This window comes from Balaenoptera musculus, chromosome 20 (genome assembly GCF_009873245.2).
Source record: "Balaenoptera musculus isolate JJ_BM4_2016_0621 chromosome 20, mBalMus1.pri.v3, whole genome shotgun sequence".
Lineage (NCBI taxonomy): Eukaryota > Metazoa > Chordata > Mammalia > Artiodactyla > Balaenopteridae > Balaenoptera > Balaenoptera musculus.
In genome coordinates, this window is record NC_045804.1 from 54,799,051 (window position 1) to 54,815,686 (window position 16,636).

Below are 16,636 nucleotides of genomic sequence, written 5' to 3' on the forward strand. Positions count from 1 at the left end.
AGCTCCCTCTGCAGCTGTGCGTCTGTGTTTCTGCCAAGCCCTGAGTGAAATACTCATTGTCTTCCTCCCTCCCGGTTTTATTCAAGACCAACGCTTCTCCATCCCAAAGATACAATAATCCAGAAGCTCTCTCAACGCAGGGAGGGAAGGATACTGTAGACAGGGAACCAGCCCCTACTCCGGGATTTTTCTTCTCCTTCCCTGATGTCCCCCCTCTTGCACTCAGCTGAATGACTGTAGCAAATCGTTTCCCCCCAAACTTTCCTCTCCTTTTTGGGGTGCCAGCTAGCCATCCGTCTTCCAGCCTGCAAGTTTATTTTCTGAGTCAGGTAGAATTTTACAGATTCCAGGGGGAGGAAACACAGGCTGGTGTGACCAGAGTGACGCAATGTGGATGAAGAGGGGGCCTTCTGACTTTACTGACACAGAAGGAGGCTTGGGGTGCCTCGTGGCTACATCTCAGAACATACACCTGTTTCCCTGTTTCTCCTTCTTAGAAAACCTCTAACAGCTACTCTCTCTCAGGCCAGAACTCCAAATACAACAAATATGACATTATGGGGGAGTGCTGATTTACGAGAACAGAAGCTATACACTGGAGTTGAGCCTGGCTTTGTTCTGCTTACACGTGGTCATTGTCACCTAGCATCCCTCAGTTTTGAGAGCCCTACTCCAAGCTTGTTAATCCTCTCTCTGGTCATCTGGGTGTCTTCTTCACTTGCCAAGAGCATCCCTTAGGTACCAAGGAAGCTGGCTTCTGCTTGGGTAAAAGAGAACCGCAGCTGGCTTTCCCAGCTCTTCAAACGGCGGAAGGGTCCCGGTATCCTGCTCTAGTGGACAAGCTCCTCCCCCTGAAGTGTCCTCATCTTTTCCTTGAACTGAGCCAGGCTTGCCACCTGAATGCCTGAGTCTGCTTTTCAGCTCTTTTTTTTTTTTTTTAAATTGAACCTGTGATTCAGAGTATACAGCGCCATTACCAAAGATAAAGCAGTTCTTTTTATCACCGTAACCCTTCAACACAGGAAAGCAACATTTCTGTCCGCCAGGGATGGCCCAGAAGTCATCCATTTACAAGTGTCATGTACATTTTTCTAAAAGATCCTACGCTAGTCTTTGCTCACCTATAAGCCCAAGGCTCAGACTTTATAACTAAACAGAACAAAAATTCTTGTTTACTAAGTATCCAGTTATTCTTCAGAGACTCTGGAAGTCTGGCCACTCTCCGATCATGCATTTCTAAGACAAATAGACAATAACCACGGCCCTAAGGCAGATGGTAGCGTCGTTTGCTTTGGCATAACTTTCTCATGGACAAAATCTATCATTCCATAATGAGAAATTATTTCCAAAGTGTGAATAATCCTTGGGGGAAAGAAACACACGGAGGCATACGTGATAAGTACTTTTCTGAGGAAGGTTCTGGAAAGGGGGTGGGAAAAGAGAAATAGGAATGCCGGTAGCTTTGAGGGGGGCGGTGACAGGGAGGAAAGTTCGGGTGCTCTGAGACAGTGCTAATGTATCTTTGCCCACCTAAGAATTTGTCCCTGGAGAATTAGCCTCGAAAGCTGATACAGGACAAGTGTTTATGCAGCTGAATTGTTTTTCGCAACTCATGTGTTCCTAGCATCAGGGTCTATCTAGAGACTTAAAGCCAGTTTCTAAAGTGCCTGGGATCTGAGGAAAAATAATGCTGTTCCTCCAAATTCCACTTTCATCTGTTTCCATCCTAAAGGCATCTGATCCCCTTCAAGGGCAGTGGGTTCAGTCTTTGTTGGACAACATAATCCATCCCCTCCAGACTATGGTGTCTTCAGTGTACTGAAATCTCTTTAGGCAAGAGCCACTTTTAAACTATAGCTACTGTCACCCGACCACCTCCTCCCTTAGGAAGTGGATTTGGCTTCAGTCTCTTCCAGGAGGACATTAGGAAGTCTGATCATGAATTAAAATAGCTGTCACGCGAGCACCGCTCAGGCTTGCAAACAGATAAGCGAGCGAAGTTTGTTCTCACATTCCCACCCCATGCTTTCCAGCCCCTGGTGCGGGTCCCGGCGGAAAGGTAACCAGGACTCTAGCGATCGCATTTTCATCTTGGAATTTCAAATGTTTATGCAGAGTAAAGTCCAACTGACTCATTCATCTAATCACTTCCGAGAAAGAGGGGGAAAGCGCCGAGTCGCCAGGCCAAGATCCCCAAGGGGCCGGTGCCCAGAGACAGCCCCGTGGACATAGCCTGGGGGTGAGTCAGGGCTTCCAGAAGCAGGTCCTTGTCATCACAGCGCCTGACGTGTCTCCAGGGACAATAGCCAGCGGCCTACACTCCAGCAGCTTCCAGTGAGCCCCGCGCCCTGGGGATTGGAGCAGGGGCCCAGGGTCACAGCACGGAGCCGACAGACTTTGCTTGTTCCTGAAGCAGCCAGATAAGGTGACCTTTGTCCCTCTCCACTGAGCCCGCCTTGAAGCAGGCAGGAGAGGGGGCAGCGCGCAGCCTTTCCTGTGACACTCTGTCTGCTCTGGGGAAGGTCTGTCTTTGCTTTCCCGGGATGAACCTCTCAGTGTTTCTGGCTCCGGAGTTGGGCTGACCTTTGCAAAGCTGACCACAGGATAAACTGCCTCTTGGGTGGTCTTTGTTTTATTTTTGATCGTGGTGCACTTGAGACAAACAGACACTGCTACCAAAAACAATAATAACAACAACAGCAGCTAGAAATGACTGGACACGTGTGCGTCAGGGACCATGTGAATAACATATGAAACATGTAAAGCTCAGTGCTTTTACATGCGTTACTTTAATCCTCAAAACCCCGAGAGGTGACTATGGTGATGTTTCCCATTTGATAGATGGGGAAATTGAGGCTCTAAGAAGTTGAGTAATTCATCAACAGTCACTCCACCACCGAAGTGGTAGAACCAAGAAACAAACCCACCTGTCTGGCCCACGCTGACCACACTGAACACCACGTACCTCAGCTCCAAAGGAAGCCACTGCCGCGCTCTCAGGGGCCTCTTGCTGTCACCGTCCTCATCAGCAGGGGCTGAGCCTAGTGTGGGCTCATCTCTCTGCCCTGTCACTCACCTTCTGGCCTCGCAGTCAGAAATCCAAGCCCTTTGTGGTGCTGGGGGACAGGCAGGGGCCCCCGTGGTCGACTCTTCGAGTGTGGACAGCCTCTGAGTGGTCCTCAGTGTGTCTGTTATTCTGACATGGCTTATTCTGACCTGGTACAACGTGCTTTTTAGAAACTAGATGGGAGTCATTTTGGGGGCCTTGGTCTTCACCCTGTGTTTGTTCATTCAGGTGTGAACAACTACCCTGTACGTGGTTGCACGTATTCATGGCTTCTTCATGTATGGGGTTGCACGTACTCATGGCTTCTTCGTGTGTACAGTTGCATGTACTCACGGCTTCTTCGTGTGTACAGTTGCATGTACTCATGGCTTCTTCGTGTATACAGTTGCATGTACTCATGGCTTCTTCCTTGACTTAAGCAGAGGAACCTCTTTAAATGATTGATGTCACTTGTAAAGTAGACTCCTCGAAGCTATGTGTCTCCAGGAACTGGATCCTAAAGTAATCCACTCCGGCGGCTGGGAGAGTTACTTCTTCATCCTTCCCACCCCAACTCTGCTCATCACCACCCTGTAACTTCCCTTCTGCGCCCCGCAACTCCTGCCAGGTGCCCTCCTCCCTTCTGTTATCCTGTCCACCGTCATTTCAGGCTCAGCTCCATCCCACCTCGTCTGGGAGTGAGTCTGCCGGGACAACCCACATCTCCACCCGCTTTGTCTGCTAGCCACCAACAGCACTCACCAGGCAGGCTAGTCCTTGACAAGTTCTCCGGTTGTGTCCCTTGCAGATAGACGGATAGCATCCTTCTCGTGGTTTCCATATCTTCACCATACTGTATCTGATTATACTTCTGCTTCTCTCTACTCCTCTCTGAGTGGGAAGGCTGGAAGTGAACAAAATAGTTGAGGAGTGTTCCATCCAATTCTGGGGAAAATGGGACTGGTTACCAACTCCTTTATTCCAAACACTCTACTTCTAGACTTTTCCACATCATTCCAGGCAGGTGCCAAAGTGAAAAAGGACACGCTGATTTATGGCCACAACAACAGGGCTTCACAATCCTCCCAATCCCTTTTCTGAGACAGTGGCAATGAGATCGAAGTGATCGCCTGCCTTCTTTCTTCTCACAGTCAAGATGTCATGTTCAGTCCTTCAGATCTCAAAAGCTCAAGTTAAAGATGTTGTGGAGGATGGAGCCATCCTTAGTACGTGTGTGCCGAAAAAGAAATCGACGTTGGCCGATTTCTACGCTACCCCTCCCCACTGCCACCAACCCAGTGAGTCTTGCGATGTTCCCTAAACAGCATATATCTGTTGACCTCCCGGGAGGGAAATTGATTTTGCCTCCCCCTCTGCTGGAGGCTCTGAGCATGCAAAGGCTGGGCCTGTGTCTTAGCTCGGTCTCTAAAGAACTGGGGGGCCTGGATCTTGCAATGTCCTCGTCTGCAAAACAGAGACGAGAGAATGTGGTCCTTCCTCATGTGACTTCCTGGACCGTTCTAAGGCCTAACACAAGTTGATTGTTTCTGTTATTGCTTCCACTACTAAGTGAACTGCTGATGCAAACCACTGTTTTTATCATTTGTTATCTTTCCCCTTGAAACTATTGAAGGGGGATAGTTGGGGGATCAAGAGAGAAATTTTCTCACTATTTCCCATCCCCGCCCTTCTTGTAACATTTCCACGCGTGTTAGAACGCTTGGACAACTTTGCAGTTTGGTTAATTCCCTCTCAATTGCACGCGTTTGGGATGTGATCCTCAATGCGGGTGGAGGTGGCAGGGGGCGGGGGTGTCTTCTTTGTCACACGAAGTGTCAAATCACACAGAGAAGATCAGTGCCGTTCAGAATGAAGGAAGTGGGGAGGGAGTGTAAGATGCTACAGCTCTCCCACGGAGGGTTCTGTTGGGCAGAGCAGGCTGGCTGCCCCCAGGGGCTGGTACGGTCACACGCAGGGCTCTCTGAGTTGGTCTTGCCTCACGGTCTACGCCAAGTAAATCCCAATGAAATGCTGTGGCTTCTGAGTCACACCAGAAGTGGTGTGGCTTAACACCCACTCCCCCCCCAAATCCCATGCCCACCTGGCCCTGAATAATACATGTCATCTTTTCAGCAGGGACAAAGCCTTTAATTCCACAACTAGAAGTGGGACTTGAAATTTCAATGAAAACGTGGTTTCTAAAGTAAAGAAATTAGCAGGTTGAGTTTACAATGGAAGCGTATTCATGGAGGCTCCTGGAAGGACCTTCCTGGGAAGATCTCAGGCACATGATCCCCTGGAGAAAGGGAAATGGCATATAAATTCCTTCACATTGCGTGAAAATGACAGATCGAGGCTTCTTTGCAGAGCCGGGGGGGTTTGCTGTAAGGAAAGAAGGGAAGGGTGTGAGCTAGCTCTGGACCTTAAAATAGAGAGGGAGGGAGGTGGGAGAGACCAGATGGGAGAGAAGAGTGACCCCTGATTGCAAAGGAAAAGTTGACATTTGTCAAATACCCGATGAAAGCCCTTTCTGTTAGAAAATGAATAGCTTTCTGATGCAAATATAGGAAAATACTGGCATATATTTATTTCAGGTGATTCACATGTTTTATATTATTCTCTGTACCTTTCTATTATTTCAAAATTTTTATAGTTAAAGATAAGGGCCCCTTGGGAAATAAAAGTTGAAAAACAAACGTTCCCATTCATATAATGAAATACTGTGTAGCTGTTAACCAAAAAATTGAGGAAGATCTCTATGCGTTCACATGTAAAGATCTCCAAGATACACTGGAGGGTGAAAAAAGCAAGTTTCAGAACAGTATCTTTCACTCAGTCCTGTCCGTTTGAAATGCTTTTTAAATATGTGCATGTCTTGCTATATGGATAGAATTAAGTCTAGAAGAGGGAATAAATCATTAACGGAAGTGGGATTATTATGTACCTTGTTATGTACATTTCATATGGTATGAATTTTTATAAGTAAACATTACTTCTGTAATCACAGAAAAGTAATAATGACCTTTATAAATAATCCTTGAAACCAAGGAGCAGCAACGCTGGTCCCCAAGCCTTTCCAGGTTGGCAGGCTGCCCAGCGGGCCAGCGACTGGAGTTCCCACCTGCCCTGTCCTTGTCCGGCCTCTCTCCTGATTTGACACTTGCGTGTCTGAGTGAGGGTCCATGACAGATGCCAGCAGTGGTGGTGATGACAAGCCCCAAACCACATTTGTTCCATTACTTCCAGCTCCTCGTTGCCTTTCCAATCTCCACAGTGAGAGCTCCTCTCTCTTATCTGCCCCAAGCCTGAGTCAAAAGTTCTTGTCAGTGTAACTGCAGAATACCGGGCTGGAAAACTTGCTGATAATACATAAATTCCTTTCGAAGAGCCGTGCCTGCAAGAGGGTCACAAGAGCGTGTGGCCTCAGCACATTTTGTACTGTGCATTTGGATAATAAGCCAGAGGAGATTTGGCAATTAAAAACATAAGGGAGGGACTTCCGTGGTGGCACAGTGGTTAAGAATCCGCCTGCCAATGCAGGGAACACAGGTTCGAGCCCTGGTCCGGGAAGATCCCACATGCTGCGGAGCAGCTAAACCCGTGCGCCACAACTACTGAGCCTGTGCTCTAGAGCCCGCGAGCCACAACTACTGAAGCCCACGTACCTAGAGCCCATGCTCCACAACAAGAGAAGCCACCGCAGTGAGAAGCCCACACACCGTGACGAAGAGTAGCCTCCGCTCGCTGCAACTAGAGAAAGCCGCGTGCAGCAGCGAAGACCCAACGCAGCCAAAAATAAATAAATAAATAAATAAATAAAATCACAGTACTATAAATGATCAAAATGATAAAAAAAAAAAAAACCACATAAGGGACATACAAGGATGTCACGATAGTCCCACCTGGTCTGGTAACCCCACTCCCCAAGCCAATGTCTGGGTTTCCCTCCCAAGACCACGCAGGCTGCTGGGGAAGAATCTGAGCACGTCTGAGTCGCTGGGGATTTCCAAAATACACACAAAGATAAGAGGAATAACAACAGAATCCAAATAATAAAAATAAATAAATAAAGATCACGCTCCAGTTTCTGAGACACGTTTATGGCTTTTATAAACAGATATGCGTTCGTTGAGTGGGGCTTTGGGGCATTCTGGTGACATTAGCTCTTCTGACACTTAGGAATTTAAACTTAGGAGCTCCCTGGCTTCTCCTTAATGGCAAAGTTTGCGAAACGTTTTGTGCCGGTCGCCCCGTTTTATGTTTGAACACGATGCAAATGGCCCGCAGTCATTTCAATTTCACCTCTCGTCATAAAGCCCCAGGGAGACAGGGCCCTTCTCCTCCTGCACCCGATGACCCCTGTTCTTTCCTTCATCTTCCCTGATTTAGCTTCAGAAAGATAGGGGCTCACATACAAAATGTGCAGGAATGGATCAATCTGAAAATGAAGTTTAATAAATGATGATAGACCTTTAATATGTCACTCATTCGTCCCTGCCAAATGTGTCACTTTTATAAACACAAGTTCCCCTGTATGGAGTAAATAGAGGGGAAAGCAAGTCATTTTAAATATCTTCACTCCTACCTTGAACTGGAAACATCTAAGGAGGTAGGTGAGTGCTCCTAATAGGGATGACACACTGAAGCACTGCCACTGACCCAGTTCTTCTTGGCTTTCACTCCCTCAGGTAACCAGGTGAGTTTCTCCAAATCAGCGGATGCATTTGCCTTTGAGGAGGACAGCAGCGATGGGCTTTCTCCGGATCAGACTCGAGGTGAAGACCTCCAGGGCTCAGCAGGATCCCCCCCAGACGTGAAAGCTACAGAGACCCCTTTGGCGGGTCCTCGGGGGAAAATCCAGGTAAACAAAGCACATCTCAGCCTGTCACCTCTTCAGTCTTGAAATCAGCAGTGCTGAGGTTGTTTTGCTTAGAGACCCCAGAGATGTCTCTTCATGGCACGTCATCTTGATGCTTCTTCTCACCCTATTCGGTCCAGGGTTCTGTGTGTAAGGGCAAAAGCTTCCAGATAACGCCGAAAGAGAATCCCCAGAAATGTGCCCTTTTGACTTATGTTTTCAGTATCTACTCTGTCAAGTAGATCTCTTTTATCTCCACTTTTAGAGACAAGGTAGAAATGAGGCTCCCCAAGATGAGATGACCGACCAACAGTCTCCTGGAGAGAAAGGGCCTCAGCAGGGCTGGTTTCAAAGCCCACGGTCTTTCCAGGCACTGAGTTACCACTGTAGGACCCTGGGGAGCGGGGAACAGGAGGCGCTGATTGGCTACAAAGCCGGAGCCCCGAGCCAGTTCTACCCTTAGCAGGCGTCTACCTGCCGAACCCATGGAGCAAGGGCCACCTCCAGCCCCAGACCAAACATAGCATTCCCCTTTTTCTGGACAATTCCACAGATTGTTGAGATGTGAGAAATGGATATTGCACATACTGTTAAAAGCACATTTATAAAGAGCAGTATAATGATGGCTAACAACAGCTACTGCCATTATTAAGCACCCACTGTGTACCAGGGCCAGTGCTAGGCACTCTGCAAGCGTTTTCTGTTAGATGTTACAGAGAAGGAAGTGAGGCTGAGTAGCTGTGTGGCCCCAGGAGCATGCAGGGCCCCCCACCAACACCTGGAGCTCCCCCTCTATAAGCCACACCCAGGCTTGATGGGACCTTTCCTTGGCCTGGCAGGATAGTATTCCCAGAGCCCCCAGAGGAGATGAGTGTGAGGGGGAGGGGTTGCACTCGTGGGACAACGAGATGTCAATCTTCCACCACATCCTGTTTCTGGAGAGAACCCTTCGACCTCAGCCCCTACCCTTCAGGAAGAGTTTACTCCTCTTGGCCTCACAGGAATTATTCGATGACTTGAAATCAGATATTTTATATATATGATGTATATTTTATTAACAGATATTATTTTATATATTTTAATTATATAGAGGTATCTCATATCTTATTTTTATTATATAGATATTTTATATCTTTGTGTACTTCTAATTTTTTTAATTGAGGTATAATTGACATATAACATTATATTAGTTTCAGGTGTACAACATAATCGATGTTGTATATATCGTGAAATACACAATGTATACAATATATACAATATCAGGTGTACAGAATAATTGCTTGATATTGTATCGTACATCGTGAAATACACGTGTATTGTGAAATACACGTGTATTTCACCATATGTACGATAGATACAATATATCATTGTATGTATTGTGAAATGATCACCAGGATCCCATCCCTACACATGGTTACAAATTTTCTTTCTTGTGATGAGATCTACTGTCTTTAAGATCTACCCTCTCAGCAACTTTCAGAGAGACAATACAGTATTGTTAACTATGGTCACCATGCTGTACATTACACCCCCAGGACTTATTGTATAGCTGGATGTTTGTACTTTTTAAACCATATTAGATAGTGTATTTGAAAACATTTTTACACTGTAAAGCATGCAGGGATCAGGGACAGTTTCAGGAATTATTTACCACGACCCTGTTTCCTGAAACTGTGCTGTTACCGGTCGTTGTCAGGCCCTTCTTCACTCCATCAGAACAAAGCCAGGGCTGCCCAGGAGGAAGTGTGGAACAGGAGGGAGACGGGAGACAGAAAAAGCAGAGCCGAAAGAGCCGTACGTTTATTGTGCAGGAGTTTATAATCAAAGCATTTTTCCTTCCCCTGCATCCCGCAGCTGGTCTCTGCAGCCCGACTTCTTTGATAACATCAAACAGTACATCAGACCATTTGTATCTTATTACTCTGACAGTAAATTCCTCAGCTTCTGATTTAAAGATGCTTTGGGGAGAAGACGCATTCTTTTCTTTTTAACCCTCGGAGCGGGGGAAAAAGGGAACAAACACCGAGCAATGCCAGGCAAAATGCAAAAATCATCTTATGTCAGTTCATCCGGCAACCTCATGTGACAGATGAGGGCACAGGCTCCGAGAGAAAAGGATGCTACGGACCTTTGACAGGTGCTGGGGCTCAGGGAAGGGCTGAGCAGCTCGGGGAGATCGTGGAGCAGCCCCTGCCCCTTTTTCAAGGTCATGGCACAGGATTGTAGGGGAAAGAGAGAGGGCGCTTGGTCCACTTCAGAGTCCTCTGCATATGGGAACGTGCCTCCCATAAAGGTTTTCCTGATACTACACACATACACACACACACACACACACACACATATACACACATGCACGTACATATACACAGACAGACACACGTATACACACAGACACGTGCAAAGGGATACATATACATACATATATGCACACATACATTACACAGGCATACACACAGACACACGTAGAGACACACATGCACACAAATACACAGAGACCCAGATGCGTACACACACATACACATACCTACACACTTTCCCTCCATCTGCTAACCCCCTTTTCATCTAACTTTTTTGTTGTCCTACTTTCCCCCAAAGTTCCTACACCCACTCCTCCCACTTCCTCTCTTTTTCAATCCCACTGTCAATTCCAACAGGTAGACCTAGCCGCTGGTAGGTGGAACCCTCACCCAGGGTGACCAGATGTCCCAGTTTGTCTAGAACAGGCCAGTCCTATACCTGTCTGCTGGAATAATTATTAATCATGCCTGCTTTCTCTCTTAAAAGTGTCCTCAACTGGATGACAAGTTATATACACGACTCCTCCCATTGGAGGACAGAATCTGATGTTCCTGAGATAAGAAGCTAGGATTAACACAGCAGACCTCGGGGGTGGGAGTGGGAGGCTCTACCGCAACATTTCCACGTCACACAGTTTTTACTGCTGCATCCTAATAATGCTAAACTTTGGATTTTTAGGATCTTATTTCTGGCTCAGAAAATGAAAGGAATGACTCGCCCCCCCAGCCCGGCAACCAGTCAGACCCGGGGAAGCAGGGGCTCGGCCCCCTGGGCAACCCCGTCCCTGTACACGCTGCTGTCAAGGTATGGTGGGCCGGCCTCCACGCCCGTCTGAGCCCTCAGCTCACAGGGCCAGCTCGGGGCAGGGAGTGCTGAGTTAGGTCTGTCAACAGGGGGAGAGTCACACGGCCCCACGGACGTGTTCAATCCACTGGGAACATCGCAAGACAGGAGTTGAGACATGGGCCATCACTGTATATGGACCAAGATTCTCTTGCCCAGCAGGGGTCTTCCCTGCAGACGAAGACCCCTGCTGGGCAATGTTTGCCCTTCTTTGGGATCACAGCTCAGCCAGCCTATTCCTGACTTAAAAGGCTTCATCAGCTCAGCTAGAGATAGACACAGCTGACTGCAGTGCACACAGGATTTGTATGTGGCGTAAAACAGGTGTAGGGCAGCTGGATTTTATGCAAGGAAAGCAAACCTGAAGGCCTTGCCTGCAGCAAACCCTATATCATTCAAGGCAGTCTCCCTGTGGAAGTAAAGACAAAGCAGAGGGTTACACTCACAAGAGACACATAACTACAAGCATGATCACATAGTTTTGGTTTAAGTTTCTCAGCATTACATCTAATAGTTCACAGAGTACTTTCTCCTCAATTAACTGCCTGGTAGTCATTTGACTTTCTTCGTAATGTTTTATCCCAAATAACTTCTGATTGATTTGGGGGCATGTTTTCTCAGCTCTAAAGCCACCGCTTAATGCTGAGATGATTCTTAAGAAACATTTTTTGAAAAGGTTGTAAATTGAGTTAGAATCGATGCTAAAGTAACGGTGCCCACCCACTGCCCCCTCCACTGCATGTACACAGAAGTGGTTTTCATCTTATAAATGGATGGCGGGTATTTCTGATTCCCAGTAAAGCTCCCCAGACTGCAGTGGCTTAAACCCAGCCTACAATCCACTCAGCTCAACGGCGTTGAAAATAAGTGGCTATTGATGAATTTTGTTCACTGCAAGTGGAGGGGATGATTCAGTGATTTCGAACGTTGTGTGCAAAGAGAAATTGCATCAGTATTTCTACCAAAGTATTTAAATTCTGCCTAATGCAAATGAGCAAAGCGTTCAGCTTCTTGGTACTAAGGGAGTATCATAGTTGCCGTGAGGAAGGACAGTCAGTTTCAATGAGGAGCAGGGTTGATACCCACCTGGTCCAGCAGGACTGGCTGTTTACGTGAAAGCCAACAGCTCTTCTGACTGGTCAATGCCTGTGGGTTCTCAGCTGATGAATATTCATCATCCCTAAGCTAGGAGGCTACTAGAGGGCTTCTCAAAGAAGGAAGCAACCCAGCTAGGGAAAAACAGCTCTGCCGTATCGACTGCGTAAGCTTCACATAAGGCTATTGAGAGAATGCACAAGAATACTCTTTGAAAACTGTAAAATCCTCTATAAGAGAACGGTGCTCACATTGCAAGCTCCAAGTAGTGCATGTCAGGTTGAATAAAACATGACTCCTGCCCTCAAGGAGCCTACAATCTAGTCTGATATCACAGCCACCACTAGTCCATATGGGGCTTTGAGCAAGTAAGAAAAATGTGCCCCAAAGGACTTGAATAGACATTTCTCCAAAGATAAACAAATTGCCCAACAAGCACACGAGAAGGGGGTTCCATGTCATTCGTTGTCAGGGAAACGCAACTCCAAACCACGACAGAATACCCCTTCACACTAACTAGAATGACTAAAATTTTTAAAATGGAAAATATTAAGTGTTGATGAGGATGTGGAGAAATCGGCACCCTCATGCATTGCTGATGGAGATGTAAAATGGTGCGTCTGTGTGGAATGCAGTTTGGTGGTTCCTCAGTAAATTAAACACGGAATGACCACGTAACCCAGCAATTCCACTCCTAGATACATACCCAAAAGAATTGAAAACAGGTGTTCCAACAAAAATGTATGCGGGAATATTCATTGCAGCTCTATTCCCAATAGTCAAAAGTTGGAACTAACCTAAATGTCCATCAAGCGGAGAATGGATAAACAGGGCATATCCATATAATGGAAGGTTATTCAGCCAGAAAAGGGAGTGAAGCACTGATTCTTGCTACAACATGAATGAACCTTGAAAATATGCTGCGTGAAAGAAGCCAGACACAAAGCGCCACACAGTGTCTGATTCCATTTTCATGCAGTGTCCAGAATGGGCACATCCATAGAGACAGTAGGCACATTAGTAGTTTCCAAGGGAAGGGGAGGATGGGGAGTGACTCCTTAACAGGGATGGAGTTACCTTTCGAGGTGATGTTCTGTAACTGGGTAGCAGTGATGGTTGCACCACACTGTAAATGTGCTAAATGCCACTGAATTGAAAATGGTGACTATGGGGATTTTTATGTTCCTTGTATTTTACCTCAATACAGAAGGAGAGTCCCCTTCCCCAGGTGGCCACAGCCCCCCATCAGGGCCAGTAGCCTCGGAAGCAGACCTGGGGCTGGATGTCCGTCTCCCTCCCCCCTCAGCAGGGTCTGTGGCAGTGTGACCGTTACGGGGCAGCCTCAAGTGTCCTATGAGACATGCAGATGAGAGACCTCCCTGTGGGTTAGGAAAGGCTTCTCAGGTGAGCCAGGGTTTGAGCCAGCCTCGAAGGATGAGCCACCATCGGATAGTAAGCAGAGGAGGGAGTCACAGACGGCAGAAAATGACAAGGAAAGGAGTCAGGAGGGGTAAGCCATTGGAGAGCAGCAAGTTTAGGCAGCTCGATGATGGTCTCCTTTGCAGGCTGGAGTTTGGACTTCAGTGTGCCGAGCAGGATGGACAAACTGAGTGCAGGTGGCTTGGGGGGCGTGCTGTGTGCCCGGCGCAGTGTGTGTGCGAATTCGAGGCAGGAGGCCTTTAGGAAGTCGTGCCCTCTCTAGCTGCAGTCCCCACCGTTCCCTCTTGCCTTACACTAACTTGTTTTTGTCTTTGTTTTTTTTAGAAGAATAGCTTATGATCTCTTTGCATTCTCCCAAGATTTTTTTTTAAATACATGTGCCCTAGAATATCTTTTATTTTTTTTAAAATTTATTTATTTATTTTTATATATTTTTAAAATTTTTTGGCTGTGTTGGGTCTTCGTTTCTGTGCGAGGGCTTTCTCTAGTTGCGGCAAGCGGGGACCACTCTTCATCGCGGTGCGTGGGCCTCTCACTATCCCGGCCTCTCTTGTTGCGGAGCACAGGCTCCAGACGTGCAGGCTCAGTAGTTGTGGCTCACGGGCCCAGCCGCTCCGCGGCATGTGGGATCTTCCCAGACCAGGGCTCGAACCCGTGTCCCCTGCATTGGCAGGCAGACTCTCAAGCACTGCGCCACCAGGGAAGCCCACTAACTTGTTTTATGCATTCACGCCCAAGTCTTAAACCACTGGATTTGGGATCCAGGTCTGCTTTAGAAAGATGACGGTGCTCCCCTTCTATTGGCCGTGCAGTTCTAGAAAGAAAACAAAAGCAAACCCACAGCCTTAGTGTCCTCTGGTGTCAAAAATATGAAAGTGTACAGTTCCAGGGATTCGGAGTTCCATGGGTTCGGCGGCCTTTGCCCCTCACTATCCAGAGAAAATGGTCCGATTTTCGTACCTTTTTAAATGTTCGAAGTCCCTGTGTTAAGGCGACAGGTAGAGAAAATGCCTCAGCCCCTGACTTAACTGCTAGACCCAGGGCTGCAGCTCCCCCAGACAAGCAGGTCCTAGGAGGAGTGGGAGCGGAGGCTGCGCCAGAGCCAAGCAGGGCAGAGCTGACTGTAGGAGCCCTGCAGAAACTCTCCCAAGTGCAGCAGACTGATTCGTTACCTGGAGCGCTACCCGATGAATGAGCAGGGAGGAGAGCCCCCAGCCCACGGGAATACTTGAGTTCATTGCTCGTTGGTCTCCAAGAAGAAGCCTCCCTGAGAAAACACAAAAAAGGCTTCGGTGGAGGGATGCGCTGAGTCAGAGAAAACTTTTGTGGTTAAAACGGGGAAGCTGCCCAGTCACAACATGCCCGCCAGCTATTCAGGAGCCCCCTCTTCTGGACACTGCTGGTACCACACCTTCCCTCCCACTTGTCCCCAGATCCTCAAGACTCTTCCATGGTCATATCCATGTTCCTTTCAATCTTCTGTAATAAAGTCAGGGTTTGGAAATGTATGTTTTTTAACCGATTCCAGTAAGGATCTATTGCTTTCCAATCTATGGAGGCCTTTGGATTTTAGGAGCGGGTTATAATCACACTCTCCTTTGAAATCTGTTATTATTTCAACAATATGTTTCACCATCCTTCCACTGATTACTGAGATCGAAAGTAGAGAATGTTTTTCCCAACTTGCAAGTGAGGTAATTGAGATGTCATGAAGTTGGATGATTGTACCATGTTCAAAACTGTGTCTTCACTTCAGAGCCTGTGTCCTTAACTTTTTTCAAGGGCCCAAATCATGCTCCATGATGGGTAACTTCTGGAAAGGTCCCAGTGGGTGACTAACCCTTCCCGTAGTCAATAAAGAATCTTTAGTTCAGAGGATGTCACTTCCTGATCTTATATCAGTGTTTGATGGGAAGGGGAATTGATCTTACGTTTGAGGTAACAAAAATCCACATTCTGGATTTTCAGAGGCAAGCTGAACTTCATCTGAGTTTATGTCATTAATAAGTCAGCTTACTAAGGGCTTCACTAAAGGTGATTACATGTATACAGATGAAAGAGCTTTCTTATGAATCCATCCCAAGAGCAGAATATCTCCTTCGTTAGGCCGTCAGGTGGTTTTAGGTTAAGAAGGTGTCCTCATGAAACACAAGTTTACCTCTCCCTCTCCTCCGGGAAGGAAATTCTCCTGGAGCCACTTGTAAGACTCAGGACTCCCAGCCTCAGGGGTGTCCTTCCTTTGCGATGCATTTGCAGTGGATTTGTCCGTTAGGTACCTTAACGTCCAGGATTTCTTTGTGCATCCTGCCTTTGCTCTATTGTGTGTCGGGGGTTCAGGAACATCCATCCCATGGAACCTCCTAGAGATATATTCCTGATGCCAAGCCATTCCCATCCATCACCTAAAGCACATGCCGTTTCTCCATCTGCTTTGCAGTCCAAGTCCTTGAGTGACAGTAAGAACCGCCACAAAAAGCCCAAGGACCCCAAGCCAAAGGTGAAGAAGCTCAAATATCACCAGTACATCCCCCCGGACCAGAAGGCAGAGAAGTCCCCTCCGCCCATGGATTCCGCCTACGCCCGGCTGCTCCAGCAGCAACAGCTGTTCTTACAGCTGCAGATCCTCAGCCAACAGCAACAGCACCGCTTCAGCTACCCCGGGCTCCACCAAGCTCAGCTCAAGTAAGTCGGGCAAGCCCAGGCTGGCGCCCGGGGGCAGACGCTGGCGGTGGCTTCTCTGGCCGAGGCCCCCGGGCCAGCCCCTGCGGACCCAGCGAGTCCCGCACTGCACCGCATCCTGGTCCGGTGTGTTTAGAATGTGACTCTTTAGAAACCACGCCCACTTTTTCAGGGACAGAAGGCCGGGAGGAAGCAGGTACATCAGTGCCCCTGATAAGAGGCCTCTTTGGGGAAAGTATTAGCGCTAGATTAATGGCAGAACGGAGGGGAGGAACCATATAGGAGTGTAACATTGGAACTGGGAGCCAGTCCAATACCGGTTACGTTTCAGGAGTTGGCTCAGGGCTGAGTGACTGGGTGACAGCCTCAAAGGTGGA

General features: G+C 47.6%; 1 protein-coding gene across 3 annotated transcripts in view; it reads left to right on the plus strand.

Moving 5' to 3' along the window:
- Nucleotides 1–16,636, plus strand: part of MYOCD (myocardin) — an 88,756-nt gene that overhangs the window by 53,822 nt on the left and 18,298 nt on the right. For 2 of the 3 annotated variants that reach the window (XM_036837119.1, XM_036837120.1), the window contains exons 6-8: nt 7,735–7,907; nt 10,881–11,006; nt 16,018–16,262. In XM_036837119.1, the coding sequence (XP_036693014.1) occupies nt 7,735–7,907; nt 10,881–11,006; nt 16,018–16,262 (544 nt within the window). The remainder of the gene's footprint in view (nt 1–7,734; nt 7,908–10,880; nt 11,007–16,017; nt 16,263–16,636) is intronic. The other variant, XM_036837121.1, reaches the window with a different exon arrangement.